Source organism: Haplochromis burtoni, unplaced genomic scaffold (genome assembly GCF_018398535.1).
Source record: "Haplochromis burtoni strain Fernald_Lab_line unplaced genomic scaffold, NCSU_Asbu1 Contig_26, whole genome shotgun sequence".
Taxonomy (NCBI): Eukaryota; Metazoa; Chordata; class Actinopteri; order Cichliformes; family Cichlidae; genus Haplochromis; species Haplochromis burtoni.
In genome coordinates, this window is record NW_024582387.1 from 3391454 (window position 1) to 3410655 (window position 19202).

The 19202-nt window shown below is 39.7% G+C and overlaps 1 protein-coding gene across 18 annotated transcripts in view; it reads right to left on the reverse strand.

Moving 5' to 3' along the window:
- The window catches only part of nav1b (neuron navigator 1b), a 99765-nt gene that overhangs the window by 19967 nt on the left and 60596 nt on the right, over nucleotides 1–19202 (reverse strand). For 17 of the 18 annotated variants that reach the window (XM_042219011.1, XM_042219009.1, XM_042219010.1 and 14 more), the window contains 4 exons: nucleotides 18388–18490; nucleotides 15916–16275; nucleotides 2306–2456; nucleotides 625–925 (listed from right to left, as the gene is read on the reverse strand). In XM_042219011.1, coding sequence (XP_042074945.1) covers nucleotides 625–925; nucleotides 2306–2456; nucleotides 15916–16275; nucleotides 18388–18490 — 915 coding nt within the window. The other variant, XM_042219021.1, reaches the window with a different exon arrangement.

Here is a 19202-nt window from a genome sequence, read left to right on the forward strand (position 1 = left end):
GTTTAAAATACAACAGCCAAGAGAACTTTTTTCCACCTTCAACCTGCAGCCAAATTACACAGAACTGGATATAATTTTAACGACTTACTATTTTTAAAGCTAAAATTAGGCTGAGGAAATTAAAATGAAAAGCAGGCCAGCCAAATGTTCTTACTGGAACTCAAATCTAAGCTATTATTTAATCATGGCTTGTTTTGTTAGGGATTAGAGGACATTTAAAAAGCTGCTGCAGATGGAAGGCAGTGCCTCTGCAGACATGTAGAGTAACACACTTTGCTTTAAGATAATAGAAGGTCTGGAACTGAAACTGCAATACTTTCTTTATTTAAGTGAAATGAATTTAAACGTATGTATGAATCATAGCCTAGCTTACATTTAGGAGTAAACTTCTGTATTTATTTTGTTACCAAACTCACATCAACTGTTCTATAAACTGCTATGGACTGCTGGACTCCACATAAAAGTGAGATAATAGACTGTATAAGTGTTAAAGCTATAAACATTTAAGAACATTGGCCACACACCAAGTTACTACATGAGACGAGCAGAAGAAATAATGGTTAGGGATAAAATACACGCGGATGCAAGGTAAAAAAAAAAAAGTTTTTAAAAAGAAAATGTCACCTGCGACTTTGAGCATACTCTGGGAGGTATGGGTGATGGGGGAGGTCACACCCACAGGAGGATTTCTGCTTTTCTTGAAACTTCCTGGTTGACCCAAACTTTGAGGCTTCTTCAGTTCCCCTTTACCGCCAAAATCTTCACTAAGACTTGGAGGCTTCTTTCTCCACTTGCTTGGTGCCTCTGTCTTGAGACTTCCTGAGTCAAAGCTGGAGCTACCAAGCTTATGGGTGCTTTTGCCATCCTCACTGTACCAAGAAAGTCCACTTTCCACCAGAGAGCGCTTCTCTGCATCAGTGCGGAGCTGTAGAGAGAGGAAGGACACAATGTGGGCAACCATCAGACATGGTTTGTGTTATCTATGGAATTGACTGTTCTCTGTAATCTTTATCCCATCTGAGCTGCATTCCAGTGGGAAGGAGGGAGAGATAAACTGATACGTCCCAAGGGGATTAAAAAAAACCCCCAAAAAACCCACAGAGACAAAAGAAAGGAGAACAAAAACATGTCCAAGGATTTAACACTTTAAGAGTTAGATCAACACATTAAATAGTAAAAAAAGAAAATATTACAGCAGAGGACAGCTAGAGCATTATTTTTGTAATTTAGGGCTATATAGTAGATAAAAAACTGCTACACAACAATAGAAAAATCATGTGGTGCACCAAGGAGGTAGCACGGAGGGCAAAATTGGGCATGCTGTTTTTTGGCACCATATTATCCTGTTATAGAGCGACAGATGGCACATTGAGTAGCTCTAGTGTTTATTTCTTCCAAGAGACCAATTTCTAAGTAAGTAAAAGCACAACATTTACCTATGAAAAAGGTAGAATGTGCGGCCACTTAACCAAATCAAATTTGATGCTCATTTCTTTTCAAATTTAACAGAACATCCTTTAGGAATGGAATACTTACATGGCACCTAATAGGTTTTTCTTCAAATACATCAATAAAAGAGCTGATAAAAATTTCATAACTTAATATTTTGCATTCATTTTGCACAGTGTTATGTGGAGAGACAACTATCTCCCAGGCCTTCAGATATGAAGGCAAGTATACAAGTAAATAAGCAGTCCTGGACTAACTACAGGTTGCTCTTTGGCAGGGCATAGGATCAACACAGCCGCCTTCCTTTGGGAAAAGCATTATAAGTAAAGCCTTGGGAAGCAGTAAGGTGGAAGTGCAGTAATAGTGGAAGAACTGGAATTCCGTCGATGGTGACAGTCACAATTACACTAGGTACTCAAATTCTGGTTCTTCAGCCAGGGTCACCTAATTCAGCTAGTGAACTTCTGCTGTGTGATAGATGCAGGGAATCCTTAACTAGACGCATTTGAAAACTCTAGCAACTCTGCAAGATGATGATGATGATGATTGCACAGTGAAGCCCCAAAATATTCATGAGTGGAGGAACGCTCACGCCACATGCATTTTTTCTGACTAGCAGGAGAGAGCTGTGTGTACCGTGACAAGGTAAGCTCTGTAGTGGCTTTTGTGGCCTCTGCCAAAGCAAAGGATTGCCTTTAACACACAACAAACTAAATCACATGGTGTGGCTTTGGAAATGGTTTCAGTAAAGAACTAAGCTGCAATCTTTAGCAATCTTTTGCTACAAACAAAATAAGCTGTGGGAAAGAACACATGCCACATGCTGTATTACAGGCCGGTACAGTATTTCACTAACCATAACAGAGGAGTTGCGCCTTGATCCCAAGGGTGTGTTTGGGAGGGAGTTGAGAGACGAGCTGGCGTTGAATTCCTCTGAACTGAGATTCTCCGAGCCATCGCCATCACCATCGCTGAGTCCACTGCTAATGGAGCTGCTCTCGTCCCAACTGAAACCAGACAGAGTAACCACTTAGCAAAAATGTGCCACTGAAAGTGTGAATGTAAAGCACGAAAAGCTGCAGAACTCTGTGTTTGAGGAGAAGATAAGTCTTGCAGCAACATTAATTTGTCCATCTGGCTTCAGCAGGCTGTCTCTGGAGGAGGCCACATGCTTAAACAAACAGGTAATTCCAACTTGGCTATTTTGCTTTGACTTAACAAACACATCAGAGCTCAAGACCATATGGTGAACAACTCGTCAGGCGTATATCCAGAAGATTTCTTTAATTTATGCTATACATACATCAACACTGTCTTTAGGAACTTCAAAAATAAGATTTAAAGCCATACCTACATTTTAAGTCCCATATATTTTAATAAAAGTGCAAATTACAATTTATTCATTTTAACAAATCCAGAATCTGTGGCAGTTCAAATTTATCAAACGAGCGGTGTATCATAACACTGTGTTTTACCACAAAGTGCCAAATTATAAGACGAGACGTCATCAAATAGTTGCTTCCCTGGGTTTCTTGACTTCATAAAATTTATGCCCGTTTGAAACTTTCATCAATCCACAAACCCCACCATTCACAATCTTCACAGCAGCTAATAAACCTTTTTAAACACACTGCACCACAACTCATGTGGGGAAACTCCAGTCTAGCAATCATAATAAAATGGTCAGCTTGGGCAGTAAATTTTAAGTCAGAAAAATGTAAGCTTTACCATATTTTAATAAATCGTAATGACAGCACAGCTAGGACAGCACTCTTTGTAGTTTTTCAGCACAGCTTCAAGACATGCTGATGAATCGTGGTAAATAAAAAGTACTGCGACTGACAGTTCAGTGTTTAGAAAACAGTCTGTTATGCTCAAAAGAAGCAGGATGACAGAAATCAGAGTGACAGGCTCCTGAACCTTGCATGACCCTTCCCAACAGCCTTCAATGAAGTCCTGTCTCGCCTTGAAACAGATGCTGCCACATTGGCCCTTCTCCTGAGGCCAGAAGGGACGGGCAGTCCCTGCACACCCCAGAGAAACTGGTCACTGGGCATCAGGTCTCTGGGTGCATTCATATTTGAAAATCCAGTTCAAGAAAAAGCTTCTCAGTCAACCAAAACATCACAGGATAAAACAGTTCAATCTGAGTGGGAAGTTTAAAAGAAGTGCTTTAGAAGTGCAATGATGCCATGGTGAACTTAAAAATGGTATCTCCAGAGAGCTAAATGCAAGTCCAGCTCATATTTGGTATAATTATGTTCCCCATCATTACTACTGGCAGCCACAGGTGGTAATCAAATTTGTGTTGGCGCTCAAAAATGTTGCACAGTGGAAAAGGTAAATTAATATGCCTCTTAAAAGCAGAGTAACTGTTTGAGCTGAATCAGTTCTTTTCCCTTTCTTTGGTTTCCCTACTGAGCTCAAAATGCTCTTTGTGGGTCTGCAGTCTGCAATTAGCAGAGCCATGGAACATGGAATTGCACAGGAAAATAGAGGGAGACAAAAATGGCTTATACACACATTCAGAATGGATTTAAACACATGGCATGAGTTGAGTTATAGATACAGCTGTAAAACAGGGAAGAAGCTTTTCTTGACACTGTATGCTGGTTTTAAGGCTTTTTGATGTATAAAAGCAGCGTTTTAGTAAAGTGATTTGTGGCCACAGATATGTGACCTCTTGACAACAAGAGTGTAACATAAAATAAATGTTGGATTTTAGAAAAAGTTCTTACATACCAGTAAGAATAACAGTGAGAAAAGTTTCATGATTTACATTAGGCACAGATGTTAGTGGTATGTTTGAACAATACCTCCTCTGTCAGGGGCGACAGAGGGGCCATGAATAACCCCACAGGGATGTCAGCCTAGGAAGAGGCAGGAGGGCCTGTGGGCTGTTGATATTACAAGCCAAGCTGTCTGCTCTCAGAGGTAAAATCCAGACAGGGAGAGGGTGGGAGTAGGCTAGGGTAGTGCATACTTCATACATTGGGTGGCAATTAACATTTTGTTTTCTCTGGCACAACTCCTACGCATATCTGATTTGAGCCCATTTGTGATTTGTGAGCTGCAATAGTGTGAATATTTCTTCTGTTTTAATAAGATTGAGAGGTGGTTGGTGGGGCAGAGCACAGTGTGGACATTAGTCACTGTCTGGAGCTGGAAGTAGATTTAACAACCTATGGTGGATTGAATGAACAAGAAAAACAAAAAATACATAATTTTTTTAGGATTAAAAAGCTATCCAGGCTTCTCAGGGACCGTCCTTTGATAATATTGTAAATATAATATCAGATTAAATAGCACACGGGAGGGAGGAAGCATCTTGTAGGTCAATTTGGCAATGTGTCTGCAAAGTTTCGGCTTAAAAAAAGAATAATGATGTGGCTCCTGGGAGCGCATGACTGTAGCTGAATGAGTGGTGAAGACATCCTTCATTATACAGATAGCTGTGGTAGCAGCGCTCCCGTGTCCTCCAAGAATAAAACTGTTTTTCCACAGATGCTATAACTTCAACTGCAAAAACAATGTCTGATCGTGACATTTAACTTCATGGCGCAAAATGTTACAGGTGAACGGCAAAAGTCAAATAATTAAAAATAATATATTAATTAGATTTCATCGATTACACTGTTATGCTATCACACTGATGCTCGAAAATAAAGTCATGTTTAGAAGAATTTAAATCCATTGAAGAGCTTCATTTCTTCGCGAAGAAACAGAATATTAGCGTCGGGGGCAAATAAAGGCAGATAATGTGCCAACGGCGATTAAATATTAATGATACATTACCTTGGAGTTAAAAGGAAAGTCCTCCTTGCTCGTGTCGCCGGCTGCAGCGGTGGCACTTTACCGACCAAAACACGCCCGCTCATTTGTGACTTGTACGGCTTTAGAGTGAGCGCAGAGTCACTCCGCAAGCAAAGACCCCTGTTCCCTCATTCAGCGAGAGGAAAAGTAGTGTGTCTCTCAGCATTCAAGCAACACCCCCTCCCATAAAGGCAAAAAAAAAAAAGAAAACGATCGAGGAGATCATAGAGACCCCGATAGCTGCTCAGTCCTCAGCGAGACAACGACCAATTGCCGTGGAGCGGAGTGGTAGTCATGGCAACTCCAATTACTCCCTGTGGTGTAATCCTTTACTTCGCCCCATGTAATCCGAATACTTTGATTTATGTTTCTGCTTCACCTGAAGCGCTAATTACCATAAAAAAGATTATCCCAATGAGCCTAAGTACCGTTATCATTTTTTTCTTCTAAAATATGAATTTTAGTTTTCATGTCTATAATAAAGAACATCTTAAAAGTCAGGTATGCATAGCAAAACCTGAGAGGGTTTATAGAAGATGGAAACAGCTGCAAGGTCTGAAGAGTGGAGCCCAGTTCACGATTGCTTTGAACTTTAATAACCAGCAGGGGCGACGCTTCTGGTTGTAAAAAATCAGATTTTACAAGTCTGTGGGAAAACCACCACCAATGTCCATTGACCTATGGCCTCTCTAAACCCTTCACTGATGTGCAGATGAGTTTATGTTAGTTTCAAACATAATGAATATATCAATATGTTCATTTTGTTAGTTAGGATCCCCATTAGAGTCATAAAGGCAGATAATGCAGGCTATACTTAAGCAGAGCCTACTGTGAGCATTTTTGTTTGTTTGGTTGTTTGGTTTTGTTTTTTAATAAACACAGGATGGATGCACGGGTTCTTTTTAAAAACAGTTTTCACTTTGTTGTATCATTATCAGAAGCAGCGAATGTGTTAATAATAGCAATAATAATAATAGCAATATTGATTTTCACCAATTGTACAACAACTAAATACCAGACTCAAAACATTTCTTGTCTCTTGCATAAGCCAAAAAAGTATGTTTTTTTAAAATAAATACATTAAATATGCACGAATCCCAACTGCATAGAGTAATAAATGATTCACCTTTTTTGCATTCCATTGTGCTCCCCCCCCCTTCCAAATGCAGTAAAATGAATAGACACCAACTATAATTGGCAGTAAGGCTGAGAGCAGACTTTCTTAATCCTCTGATGGATGCCATGAACCTTACCCATTATGGCAGCATAAACAATATCGCGTAGCATTAATACTAATGAGCTTAGCTACATATTATAGATACACTGCCACTAGGCCTACAACAAGAAGGGAGATTTGAGAGGTTGCTTTTAGCAACATGGGGTGCTGTAAATAATGCAATAGTGTAAGCTCCTTGTATAATTTTGATTGATTGCGTCGAAAAAAAAATTGGTTTAATGTACAAGGACGTGTTCCAATGGAAATTTTCCACTTTAGTCATGAGATCAGGGTGATCTTGATGTATATTAAGTGTGTCTTGGTGTAAATTTGTTTTGGAGTCCCTCTTTTCTCTAGTATCCAACAACTGCTGAATGGTGCTTATTGTTCATATAAAACTTCAGAATCACTCATATCCACTGACTTCAGTGCTAACAAAGTCAATCGTAGAGCTGAAATAAATCTTTTAAACATGCTTACAAAAGGACTAAGAATTTAAAAAGACTATGCAAACAGATATTTCTATACTTTGACTTCTTTTTACATTAAGGAGAAGATTATCATGATGAATTTCCTTAAAGATGTTTAACTTCTAAGGCCTAGTTGGAAAAAAGTCATTCCAAGGTAAGGCTTGAATCACTGTGAGTGCAACCGCAAGCCCACAATGACACAAGGACCTCCACTGAGGCATGGGTAGCCTTGAAAAGCCTCCCTCCCCCTTTCATTGGCAGAGGTGATGATCTCACCAGATCTCAGCTCTGTAAACCTCTCCAGGAGGTAACAGCTCTATGGACCAAGAAAGCCCCACACACCCTGTCCACATCATCAGTTACAAATCAGTTCAGTGTGTGCCTAACAAAAATCATTTACTTTTGAAATGCAGTAGCAATACACTTTATATGCAACATGGCAATAAATCATTGCTAATTTCAAAAAGTGGAAAAAACAAATATACAGGACATGCAGGAAAAAAAAGAAGATTTTCCACATTGGGGAATATTTCAGAGCCAGCTTGAATGGGATTTTAAATGACAGTGGGGTTTTTTGTGAAAAATAAACAGCTATACTGATGTCAGCCTGACTCCCAGACATAAAGGCATCCCTTAAAATATCTTTAGCAGAATGAGATTCAAACCTGATAAAATCTTGTCTTGTCTGTCTCCTTCTTTTCATATCCGTGACTCTATCTACTGAAAAGAAGCTTTTCAGTAGATAGAGAAGCTTCTCAGACTGTGGCCCTTTGCGTTTTGCTTACAAACAACATGAAACATTTTGTTTAAATACCTGTTGGTTACTTCTAAACTTTCCTTTCAAATAGCTAAACACTGATGATTATTTTGTTGCTTAAAATAGTGAAATGATCTGAACTGTTTACGGTGCAAGAAAGACGTGTGTTACTCACATCTCCTGTTTATCTCAGCCAGGCCACAGTGGTAATAAACAAGATGACATCCAAAAAGCCTTGAAGTCATGTTTGTGCTGTAGAGTAACAGCTGTCCGACACTGATAACCACATGGCATGTGTAAGAAACATCCTTTGTACATTTGCTTACATGGAAAGTTATTGAGTAATTTAAGTATTTACAGACTCATAAAGTGCAGATTAAACCCATCTGAGAGAAACGCAGCACCTTGTTTTTTTACTGAGGCAGAAAACCATTTTCAGGATTCGACCTCTACTGTTGTGATATTTGATCTAAATCATTTGTTCCATATTTCTCTGGTGCAGTAAAGTGTGTTGCATTGTGCAAGACTAAAAACTGATGAGAAATGAACAGGTTCTATCTCTGTCAGTGGCGAGAGGTCTCATCAGTTTGAATTCATCAGTAAAGACTGGCATCCAAATTAGTAGCAAACTGAATAATGTGGATGTCATAATAAGAGTTCATGTAAGTATTTTCCGCCTGAGGGAAAAGAATATGTAATAAAGCGGCATAAAGTATGCGAACAGGTAAACAACTGACAATTTAAATCTATAACAGATCCAAAGTCTTTTCGAAGGGTTCTCCTTCTCAACTAGTTTGGTCCCATTCAGTCAAAACAACATTACTAATGCCAAAGTTTGTTTGCTCTTGGCCACAAAGCCATTTCGAAGTCAGCATTATGGTAGCTTTTCATTATAAGTCTGCACTGTATCCAAGTAGGTGAACTCAGTAATGGTCAAAGAGACTGATAGAAATAGAGCTGGATGAAAGCTGTGAGTCCAGCAATGTGGTGCAATGACATTTGATTTCCAGCAGGAGGCACAATGATTTCAAGCTGTGCCTGCTATGGCTACAGTTTAATGTACATGCTCTGCAGCTGTGTTTTAAAATGAGGCACCACTTGGCATTTAGAAAAAAGCAGGACTTTGATTTTGAGACCTTTGATGGCGAGAAAGAGCCGACATTCCTCTGTTGTGTGCGTTCAGCTCAGAAGTACAATGTGGGAAACTGCTTTAGAAAGACAGCTCTGTGTTCAGTGATTTATGTCTGCTTAAATATCATTCATTCAGAGAGACTGCAGATGAAAAAGCTATGCATCTCTGATCTTCACAGCCCCCAATTCTGATCTGTATTGAGGTTGACCATAACTACGCAAATAGGACTGGGCAGCCTTCGGCACAGAGCAGTGGCACATCAGTAAAGCAAATGGGCCTGGGATGCATCACTGACCGTCTCAGAGACTGCAGCTGACCCATCTCTTCAGATCCCCAGAAAATGTATTTGTCGTCGGATTATTGGACTGGAAAATTAATGTACCATTTCCATCGACCTCATAGGAGACTTCCACCTCAAAGACACGGCAAACAATATAGACGCCACACCTAATTCTGAGGCTTTCAGTCCTCTTGGTGCCACATTTACAGCCTGATAGTGTGGAAATCTGTGCTGTGCTGGTATTATGACATTGTATTGTTTCATTGTGTTGTCCTGCACTCTGTTTTTAGTTTCTTATTAATATGGCACTTAACTCTGATCTTGAACTGCTTACTGTCTGAGTAATGCAACTTGTGTACCAGGAGAGTTGAAGCAGAACCAAATCCAATATAAAGCAAATACATTTTAAATTAAAATGACTTCAACAGTCATATTCAAAAGCGGATAATCTGACAACTCCCACTCTGAAAAAATATATATAGTGGGGAATCACAGATTAACAAATGCCATAAGATTCCCGTTTTTAAACATACCGTTGTGGGGGGAAAAACGTTGATGTATCACATTTTCCACTTGGGGCTAAGTTTAAACACCGTCTGAATCCAAACTGTGCACCCAGACGACCACACGCAGACATGATACACGGATGAGTCATCGTCCCCGGGTGTTGCAATAATCGTCCATTATTCACATGGCTGAGGACGATGGTGAAGGTGGAAGTACACTGGTGTTGGGGGAGTCAGTATGTTAGTGACCAAACGAGCTCCATATTGACCCCAGATGCGTTCGAGCTGCTGACTTTGGAAGAATGAGTGCACTATTTATCTGTCCTACTCATCAGTAACACAAAGGACAGTATAATGGAGATTGCTTTTTTTCCATTATTGCCTCCCTGTTAACCATTTTGAAACAAATTCAAATTAACTTAGCTTAAAAATGTGTGTAGTAGACAGAATCAAGAAAATCAAATCCCTTTTTATTGAGCTCTAGCCCATAAATGACAAACTCCAAGTGCTAGCTCACTAAACTGTAATACCAGCAATGCCTGTGGGGAACCAGAATAGAAAAGCCAAAGACCAACTCTTGAGCAAATGTGTTTAAGTGGGTTTTAAAAAACGTGTTAGGCCTCAACTGTCGAGGAAGCACTTGGTGACAATAGAAAGGTCCAGCCCAGTCGGGAAAGGGAAATTGAATGCAGACTAGCATGGGCATCTATCCAGGATCAGAGGACTGCAGCAAACCCTGTGCGCATTAGAGAATGTACTTGCCGACACACATAGTTTCCATAAAGCTGTGAAATGGTTTAAAAATTAGAAAACTGCACTCACTTTCACACACGCCAAGCCTTTAACCATGGAAATGGTGTTTTTATCCCACAATATGTAGCAAGGCAAAGATAGCAATGACATATATTCAGTATTTAAAAGGGCCCAAAGGTCCAAAAGAGGGGGGGGAAGCTAAAATTATTGTTCCCCACATTTATTTTCATAGTAAATCACGGTTATCATCCAATAATGCAAACAGAAATACAAACAATGCCCTTTCATACAAGCACCTGTCCCCCAAAAACGCCAGATATAAAACAATCTGGTGGTTATCATGCTGTCTTTACATCAGCTTCTCGTTGTCTATCGATTATTCTCTCATTTTTTCTTCGCATATTTCGTTCACCCTTTCTCGCCATATCTCAAACAAACCAGCACAGAATGCACATACACATCCTCCACACATACATCAAATCAGCAGCTATCACACTGACACACAAGGCAGTCCCATCACTGGGTCAGTGGAAGACGGTTGCCATGGCAGCACATCCAGAGCCATGTTGCCGCATGATCAGAAGGGTGATGCTGCTGAACCAGCCCCCTTTCTCTGCTCTGCTCTGCTCCAGCAGCAATAAAGAAAGACATTATCACAGGACAACGGAAAGAGATAAACTATTATGTTACTCTTGTTTTCAGGACGCCGTATATGAAGCAACTCTAATGATATTGTGTTATTTATGAGGTTACAACATTCGATAGATTTGCCCATTTGCTAATAAAACCATTTATGTACTATTTATTCAAGTCTTATGATAATGTTAACAGCAATGGCTTAAAGCAGGGAAAATAAATTAATCACAGAAATAACAGTGTCCTGAGTCTGTTACAGCTTTAAAGCATTGAATACTCAAGAGCTTACTGCTTTGGTTTAGTAACTGCTTTAAGTGAAAAGGCTTTGATAAACTAACTGTACATGCCCAGCATCAAGCAGCAGACAGATCAAAATGAATCTGGTTGACTGAGTTATGATTCCAAATGATGGCTGTGTCTGCTGGATGATGTATTTGCCGCATTGCATTTGATGTATTGATTTTATTTTAATGTGTTTACAGCCTCCTTATCTATTCCTGGAAAAAACAAAGCTAATATAGAAAACTGTATGTGTAAGAGCAACAAATAACGACTGGCACTTAATTTTTTTTTTTTTCAAAAGTTCAAAATGAGTCTCCTGTTATGTTATGGTTATGTTTTATTAGAGGTGAGGTAACTCACATTTTCTATTTCTTATATTAAGAGACTGAGGAAAGGCATAAAAAGCTTTCCTTGTCAAGAAAAAAAAAAAGACAGAAAAAAGAAAACTGACCTCAGATTCTTGTGGTTATCAGTAGCTCATTATTGAATTTAAGTGCCCTTTGCTCTACTGTAAGAAAAAAAATAATTTGAAAGCAGTCGAAAGGTTAAAACCTATTTGCTTTTCTCCTCTCTCCTCCTTTTCTTCTGACAAAATACAAAAATGAGGCTTTATTTATCCCATTACGTAATTTCTTTAATGAGCATCTGTATTCGACATGAAAAGCTTGCTTACATGAATGCTTACATACACTACAGCTGAATGTCTGTAAAACATCAACCATAACTAACTCAACACCACTAAAAATCACACTGAATGCTGAACAGGAGTCATAATGTAAATACCAGATACGGAAACAACCGCCATCAATATAATGTGATTACTGGTCCACTCATAAACCAGCCTCTCAAAATATGGCTTTTAACGGGATGATAGCATATAAGTGATGGTTAAAAACTGGCAATATGGTGTGAAGAAGGCAGCCGCAGGAAACATTTATGATTCCTGACGTGGTCAAGCCTAAATAAGAAGCCAGCTCAACACACTAATGTAAGCTGAAACACAGCAACTCACTTCCTGAGTAGTGCTAGTGAAATGAGAAAAACTCTTGTTAGCTTCACTGCCAGCCAACATTTTAAGCAGACATGGAGTCTACTGAGGACAAAATGGAAAATGATGTACAATTTTGTTATTACACTGTATGTAATTATGGCAATTTTAGTTGTAACTGAATGTAAACATCCTTTTAGGAGAGAGCAGTCAAGAAGAAAACTTGCAGAAATGGGAAATGGACTGGTACTTCTTTACCTCTACTAAATTTTGAGCACTCAAAAGTCTCATTTGCGCAATCACACACACATTCATACAGTGCTTTTATCTATACCTAATGGAGAAGAGGAGGTGAAGACAAGATCTAAGTGCTTTCAGGATTGCCATCTTGGTGTTCTGAAACCAGATGCGTCGAGTGAGGGTGGATTTGGCTAAGAAACACAGAGAGCATGCGTGTCCATATGGTAGTAACTTCAAAATCACAAGGTAGGGCCTCTTTAAAGCTCAGCCTGCTTGATCATTCTTTTTGACCGCAATTTATAAAATTACCTCATGTTTTAAACAGCACCTGAAACTATTAACTGAGATGACAAAGCAAGGAAGCTGAGGATGATTAGAAGATATGCTTCACTTTTCCAGGATACTCTGAGTGTCTCTTCTTCACTCACATTTTTTCAAGTGTTTATACACCATTCTGCATTTAATTATTAGTTATTATTAGTTTCTTGCTCTCTTCTTCTACTGTCTTTTCTTCCTGTCTTCATGGCAGGTGGGTGCCCCTCCCTGAGCATGGTTTTGCTGGAGGTTTCTTCCTGTTAAAAGGGAGTTTTTCTTTCCCACTGTCACCAACTGCTAGGGAGTCATCTGACTGTATTTTCCTCTGTATTCGTTTAGGGTCTTTAAGTTACAGTAAAAAGAACTTTGAGGTGAATGTTGTTGCAATTTGGTGTTATTTAAATTAATTAAATTGAAGTAAACTGGATTGCTGAGCTAGAGATGCTAGACTTCATTGTTCCTATAGGGCTCAGAAATCCAATAATGCCATTCCATCTCCTTTGTATTAGTGATTTGACAAAAAACGATGGATTAGATCACAGCAAAGTCTGCCAGATTGTCTTTGTTCCACAGAGTGTACAATATCAGTGTACAAACATTGATTATGAAGTGTTAAGTCATTAATATTTCATTAACTGTAGGTGTACACTGCACTGTTGGATGGCTTAAGATTAGAATGGTGACAAATAGAAGCAGCAGAACTGTACCTGTATATCCCCAGATCGTCTTGTTTGTCTTTAGAGAGGGTATGTATCCTTTCTTTGTAATTAAATTAGGACAAACCAGCTTATGATTAGGTTACAGGTTGCAGCTTTCTCTCAGACTTCTCCTGTCTGAAGAAGGCTGGAGCTGATGAGGAGACTGACTTATGTATCAGGTTATTGATGATGAAGACACACCGTAGCAGTGATAACGGTCTTTGTGAACATCTTATGTAAGCAGTGCTCCCTGGTGTCGATTAATCAATATCCATTACGCCTTGACCAATGTGCTGCAGTACCATTAGACTAGTTAGTCTTAACAACATGCCTTTTGTTTTATAATTTTTACAGTTGACTCAGTTTTCCATTTCTAGCCCACTTCTCTTGAGCCTTCAGGATTTTCTTTACATGATCTAAGTATTACATACTGCATTAGTGATTTGACATTCTCAATGTGCCATTCATATCTAGCTGATTATATGGGTGCTCATTTCAGATCAATACGTTTTATGAAAATGTAAAACTGGGGCCTTACTGAAAGGGGAGCAGAAATGGCACCTCTCCTTACAGTCGATTTTCAGTGGGTTTCCATGGTTACGCGGGAGGAGCCTGATCTATTTTCAAGAGCTGGTAGCTTCTCAATGAGCTGAACTGTAAGTGTGTGACAGGGGATGTGGAGTAAATGCAAATGCATCACAGAGAATACTGTAAAAAAATTAATTAATAAATTAGAGCATGTGCTGCAGCGCCTGCTTCAGAAACTGGATTAGCTTGTTATCTACACCAAAGGGTGTTGGTATGTTTATGTGGCACAATTCATTCTTGATATAGAGCACTAGCACCCTATTATTTCTGCAGTCACGTCCAAGCCAACAAACCAGAAGGATTTCAACCTTCCAACTACAGTATAAACACGAAAGTTAGTCACGTTAGAGAGAAAACAGCGCAAAATATTTCTGTTTCCTGGTATGTTTTGTAGACTGAGTGACCTGTTATTACGCATAACAGGAGGCATATCCATAGCATGCTTTGGGTATAAATGGTAAAAATGCTCTATGGGGACCCGTTTTTCCCATCAAGAGTTCTTCCAGTCACCTTGAAAGCATGTCTAGGGATTGCTGACTTTGGTGGCCTAAAACAGAGAGCATGATGAGGCATTCTAAAACTAGTGTTACATAAAATGATTAGCATCTTTGCTGCCTGCGGTGTCAAAAAGCAGAGGTGACACTCTCCGCTCACCTCTCTAATGAATTTGAAACACCCCAGCAGAGCTACTGCAGCGAGAAACAAGGAGAAATACAGGGCAGATTTAAATGGACTTTTTAGTGCATGGACGTTACTGTGAGGAATGAACCCATTTGACATAATCCCCGTTTAATCCTGGCCTTATCAGCTTTATGCTGTTTGATCATTTTTCACCTCTCTCCTTCAAATTAACCATCTATCTTTACTTGTGAAGCCAGTTCTCCATGTTAATTTCATTTAGCCCTGTTCTAGTTTGCATTTTCTTCTTCTATGCTCCAATTTCTACTCATCTAAACTGTGCCTCACTTCCTCTCGTCTCCTTAGTGCACATAGTAAGAACGTGACCTGGCATGCAGGGCCTTTGGAGTGCTCCAGAGAGCTTAAGTCCCACTGCATGTGCAACCGTGATAAAGCTGCTACACTGGAGAAGTGTCCTGGATTCTTCCCCTCTCTCTCACGCTCACTGTCAGCTGTCAAGTTGTGAGTGGGAATTAGATAAAGAATGTGAGATGAGGGAATCATGGAAGATGGAAAGTGAGTGAGAAGATAAGCGAAAAAACTGCACAGGTGCAGCTTTCTACATATGTCATCGAAGCTATTTAGTGCACTTGTTTATACTGTGTCTCTTTTCAAGATTCCAACACCCCAGAAATGAGGGAGTGTTTACTTTGTGACTGAGAAAGCCCCAGATAACTTCTCTCCTCAGTGAAAAAGTTAAAAGAAGCTTTCCACACGGTCAGCAAAAACAGGCTCAGACAATGTCTCGGGCAGTTTGAGAAGTCCTTAAAGTGCAAGAAAATACCAAACACGTCTATAGAGATTGCTGATGAAAGCTCTCTGATAAGCCTGCCAAGCAACATCAGGCTCCAGCAACAAAGAGAAATTCATGATGTCGACGTGAAAAGTTTCCTTCATGAAGGTTTTTTTTTTTGACCAGCAAAATATGCACACATTTGCAAATGAGGACGGATAGTATCAGGTAATGTCCAGCATTTCAAGAAGAGTGCCTACTTATTAAAATGCAGCTGAGCTTCTCATTGACCTTCCTCAAGTCAAAAGATGGAGGACAAACCAGTATGCACCATCTGCAGCAAACTATTGCTTCATGTTCTCATTTTTTAAGTGCTCTTACCCGTTAGCCAGGTTGTCATCATCATCATCTGGCAGGCTCTTCCCTAGAAGGTCAGTGTCACTCAGGTAACCAGACTTGAGATCGGGATCATCAACATCAAGGCTTTCTATGAGCTCAATACGAGACGTGCTGCTGAGTCGACTGGAGCAGCGAGCAGGCATTGTATGGGCTGTGTACTGGGAACCACTCTTACTTCCCTGGTATCCGCCACCTGTGGAGGATGGGGCATCGCCAGCTTGAAGACGAGGGCTGGCCTGGCCGTGGCGCCAGGAAAGAGGTGATGAGCGGTTGGATAGGCTGGATATGCTGCGAGCATTGGTTTCATCGCTGTCATAGCCCACATTACTGCTGTCCAGACAGCTAGAGGGACACACAGGGAGAGGGTCAGGGTGGTTTACAAACATGTTCAAAGCAATTGGTTAACAGTCTTGTCCCGAAAGAAACATAAAAGAAAGACTCCAGATGTGCACAGCACACCCAGAAAACTTCTCTCTTTTTTCTTCTGAGTTTCTCTTCAAAGAAACCAACAGTGGCATTCAGTCGCTCTTGACCTAGATACACCAGTTGTGTTGTATCAAGTTCAGGGAGTAAAACTAGAAAAGATGCTGCTTAGGAGAAGACTAAAAGACAGATAAATTGCTATCTCTGTGTTGCATTGCATATAGCATTTCTCTCTCTTCTCTCTGTTTCTTCAATATACTGCTTTTGTGTACCAGGAAGTATTCCAGGATAGCAAGGACTCTGCTTTTCAGGACCACACACAGGAAATATTAATAAAAATTTTCTCTGTTGTAAGTGGGTCAGAATTAGAAACGTCCTCCAAATGGCTAGGAGCGTCTACTGTGTCTGTCGATTACATAACGAGATGAACCGAGTCACCCAAATAAATATTGCAGTGCCCACGACCATGCAAGTATTTTTATCCATTCTTCGTGGATAATTCATCAACCTGAAGGCTGAGAATTTCTGCATTTGTCAGTGACTTTAAAATACTATGATGATGAAAATTACAGGACGGTCCTGCAAGCAGCCATTAAGTCTCAGGTCAGTCATTGATTAACTGAAGCCCTTTTGATAGCTGCCTAAGAAAAATTTAGCGTGCAATCGCACAAGTGATTATTTACTATAATCACAACTCTTTGTTAAACAATATGTTTCAAAGAGGTTGAGCAGAGTAATTACATTAAAACTAAAAAGCTTTAAAGCAGCACTTCTCAACTTTCTGGTATAATAACAGCCATCACTAAACAAGATTAGGTTTATGAGCCAAACAGCCTCTTTAAACATCTAAGACAAAATAGTATCGCCCTGTGATAGTTGGGATAGACTCTGGATGGATAGAACTGAAAACATTAGTGCTAAACTTTTCCATATCTGTTAGTCTCTAACTCCGTCAATTATTTTGCAGGTAGTTTATAATCAGTGCCATGATGCACATGTGGGTGTTTAGAACTAAATCTTTGTTATAGATAAGACATAAAACATTACTTATCCAAGAGAGTTTTAAAATATAGAGGCAATGGGTTTGGTGTTAAAATTATGTAAGAAGAAGGAAGGTAAGAAAATAGGGAAGGGCTGCAGCATTTTTTTAAACATGTGGAAACATAAATGGAAATGCAGCACATAAGGCAAAAACAGATTGTACAGGTCAATAATGCTGAGGTCTGGACTCTGGGGAGGCTAGTTCATGACTGTATCTTTCTGTTTAGTTATGCTTTTATTTTTTTGGCAGTGTGTTTAGGATCACTGACATGTTGAAAAATGAAGCAATTTCTAATCAGATGCTTTCCAGATGATATTGGATCAAAATCTGGTATTTTATAAGACCAACACCTTTGGGTGAAATGCAGCACTAAACCATGACACAAATGCAATTATCTGTACAGTTATCTGTAGACACTGACTGTTTTATTTCTCCCCTTACCTCCTCCGTACATACTGACAATGATTTGAACTAAAAATCTCCCATTTGTTTTCATCACTCAATGTGACCTGTTGCCACTGATTTTCAGTCTAGTATTTGTGTAATTTGTTATCCCTCAGCCCTTTCTCATCGTTTCCCTTGCTGAAAAATAACTTGAGAAGATTTTTGGTAACACTTTAGCAAACACTCGCTGGATCAACTGAAGGTCAGTCTAATCTCTCTAAGTCTTATCTCAGGTTTTTTTTTTTTTGTTTCTCTGCTGTAGATAGTTTTTTAGGCCTGCCACTTCTTCTTTTGTCCTCAAAACTGCACACCATGCAGATATATGCCACCAAGGATAACCTTCTTGGTGCAATAAACCAATTTTCTGTTATCTTGTTACCAAGTGGCAACACTGTAAGCAGCCACAATACAACTGCTTACACATGATTATGTTATGTATCAATCCAGCAGGGTCTAAGTGTGTTTTTTTCACTTTAAACTGACTTTAATAAATGGATTTATCTCATAATTTTATCAATACATGTATATATATACACTTTACTTACCTATGGCTCATCTGGGAGCCCCGCAGACTTGTCATTGTATCTTCTAAATTCTGGCGTAGGTCAAGGACATTCTGCACAGTCCGCTTCCTCTGGGACTCGGGGTCTGTGGGTGAATGATGCAGAAGCAAAGGTTAAAAAACATTTAGACGATCACAATAAAAGCCAGACACACGCTGTTCTGAGCTTAGTTTTTAATGTTGAGTCATCTCTATATGCATGTTCTTCCTTTTATTATTTGTATTTTGACTACTGTGACCTGCATCCTCTGTGTAAGAACACCTCCCATGCTTGTTCACATCATTAAGCAGACAAATGTTACTCCATAGGCAGCTTCACCATGGCAACCCCTGCTCTACCCCCCACTGAACTGATGTGGTACAGCCTAAAAATGCACCATTGGAAGGCTGCCATTGACTTCGACCTGCCGCCAGGGGGATTCATGCCACACCAGGATCGCTTTTACTTTCTTTCTAGAGATTTTCTGATCTGCTGAGCATTACCTCAGAGTCACTCGGTTCAAGTAATACAGCTAACTATAAGCTGAACTGCAGCCAGAACAGTTTCAGTGAAGGTCAGCTTATTTGGACTATACTCTGTGCACTGCAAAATATAGAGTCAGTGGGTTGTGACCGTGTCAAATCAATATTACAGTACAATTAGGAGCGCTGTTGTGGTAGCTGTAACAAACGAGAGAAACCCCCTGTCACACAAATGCAGGAAGTTGGGATTTTCCCCAGCAATGTTGAGGCAAAAACCCTCAGGCAGAAAGAAATTAATATTCACTGTATTAGCTGCAAAAGCTGAAGCAGAGGCGA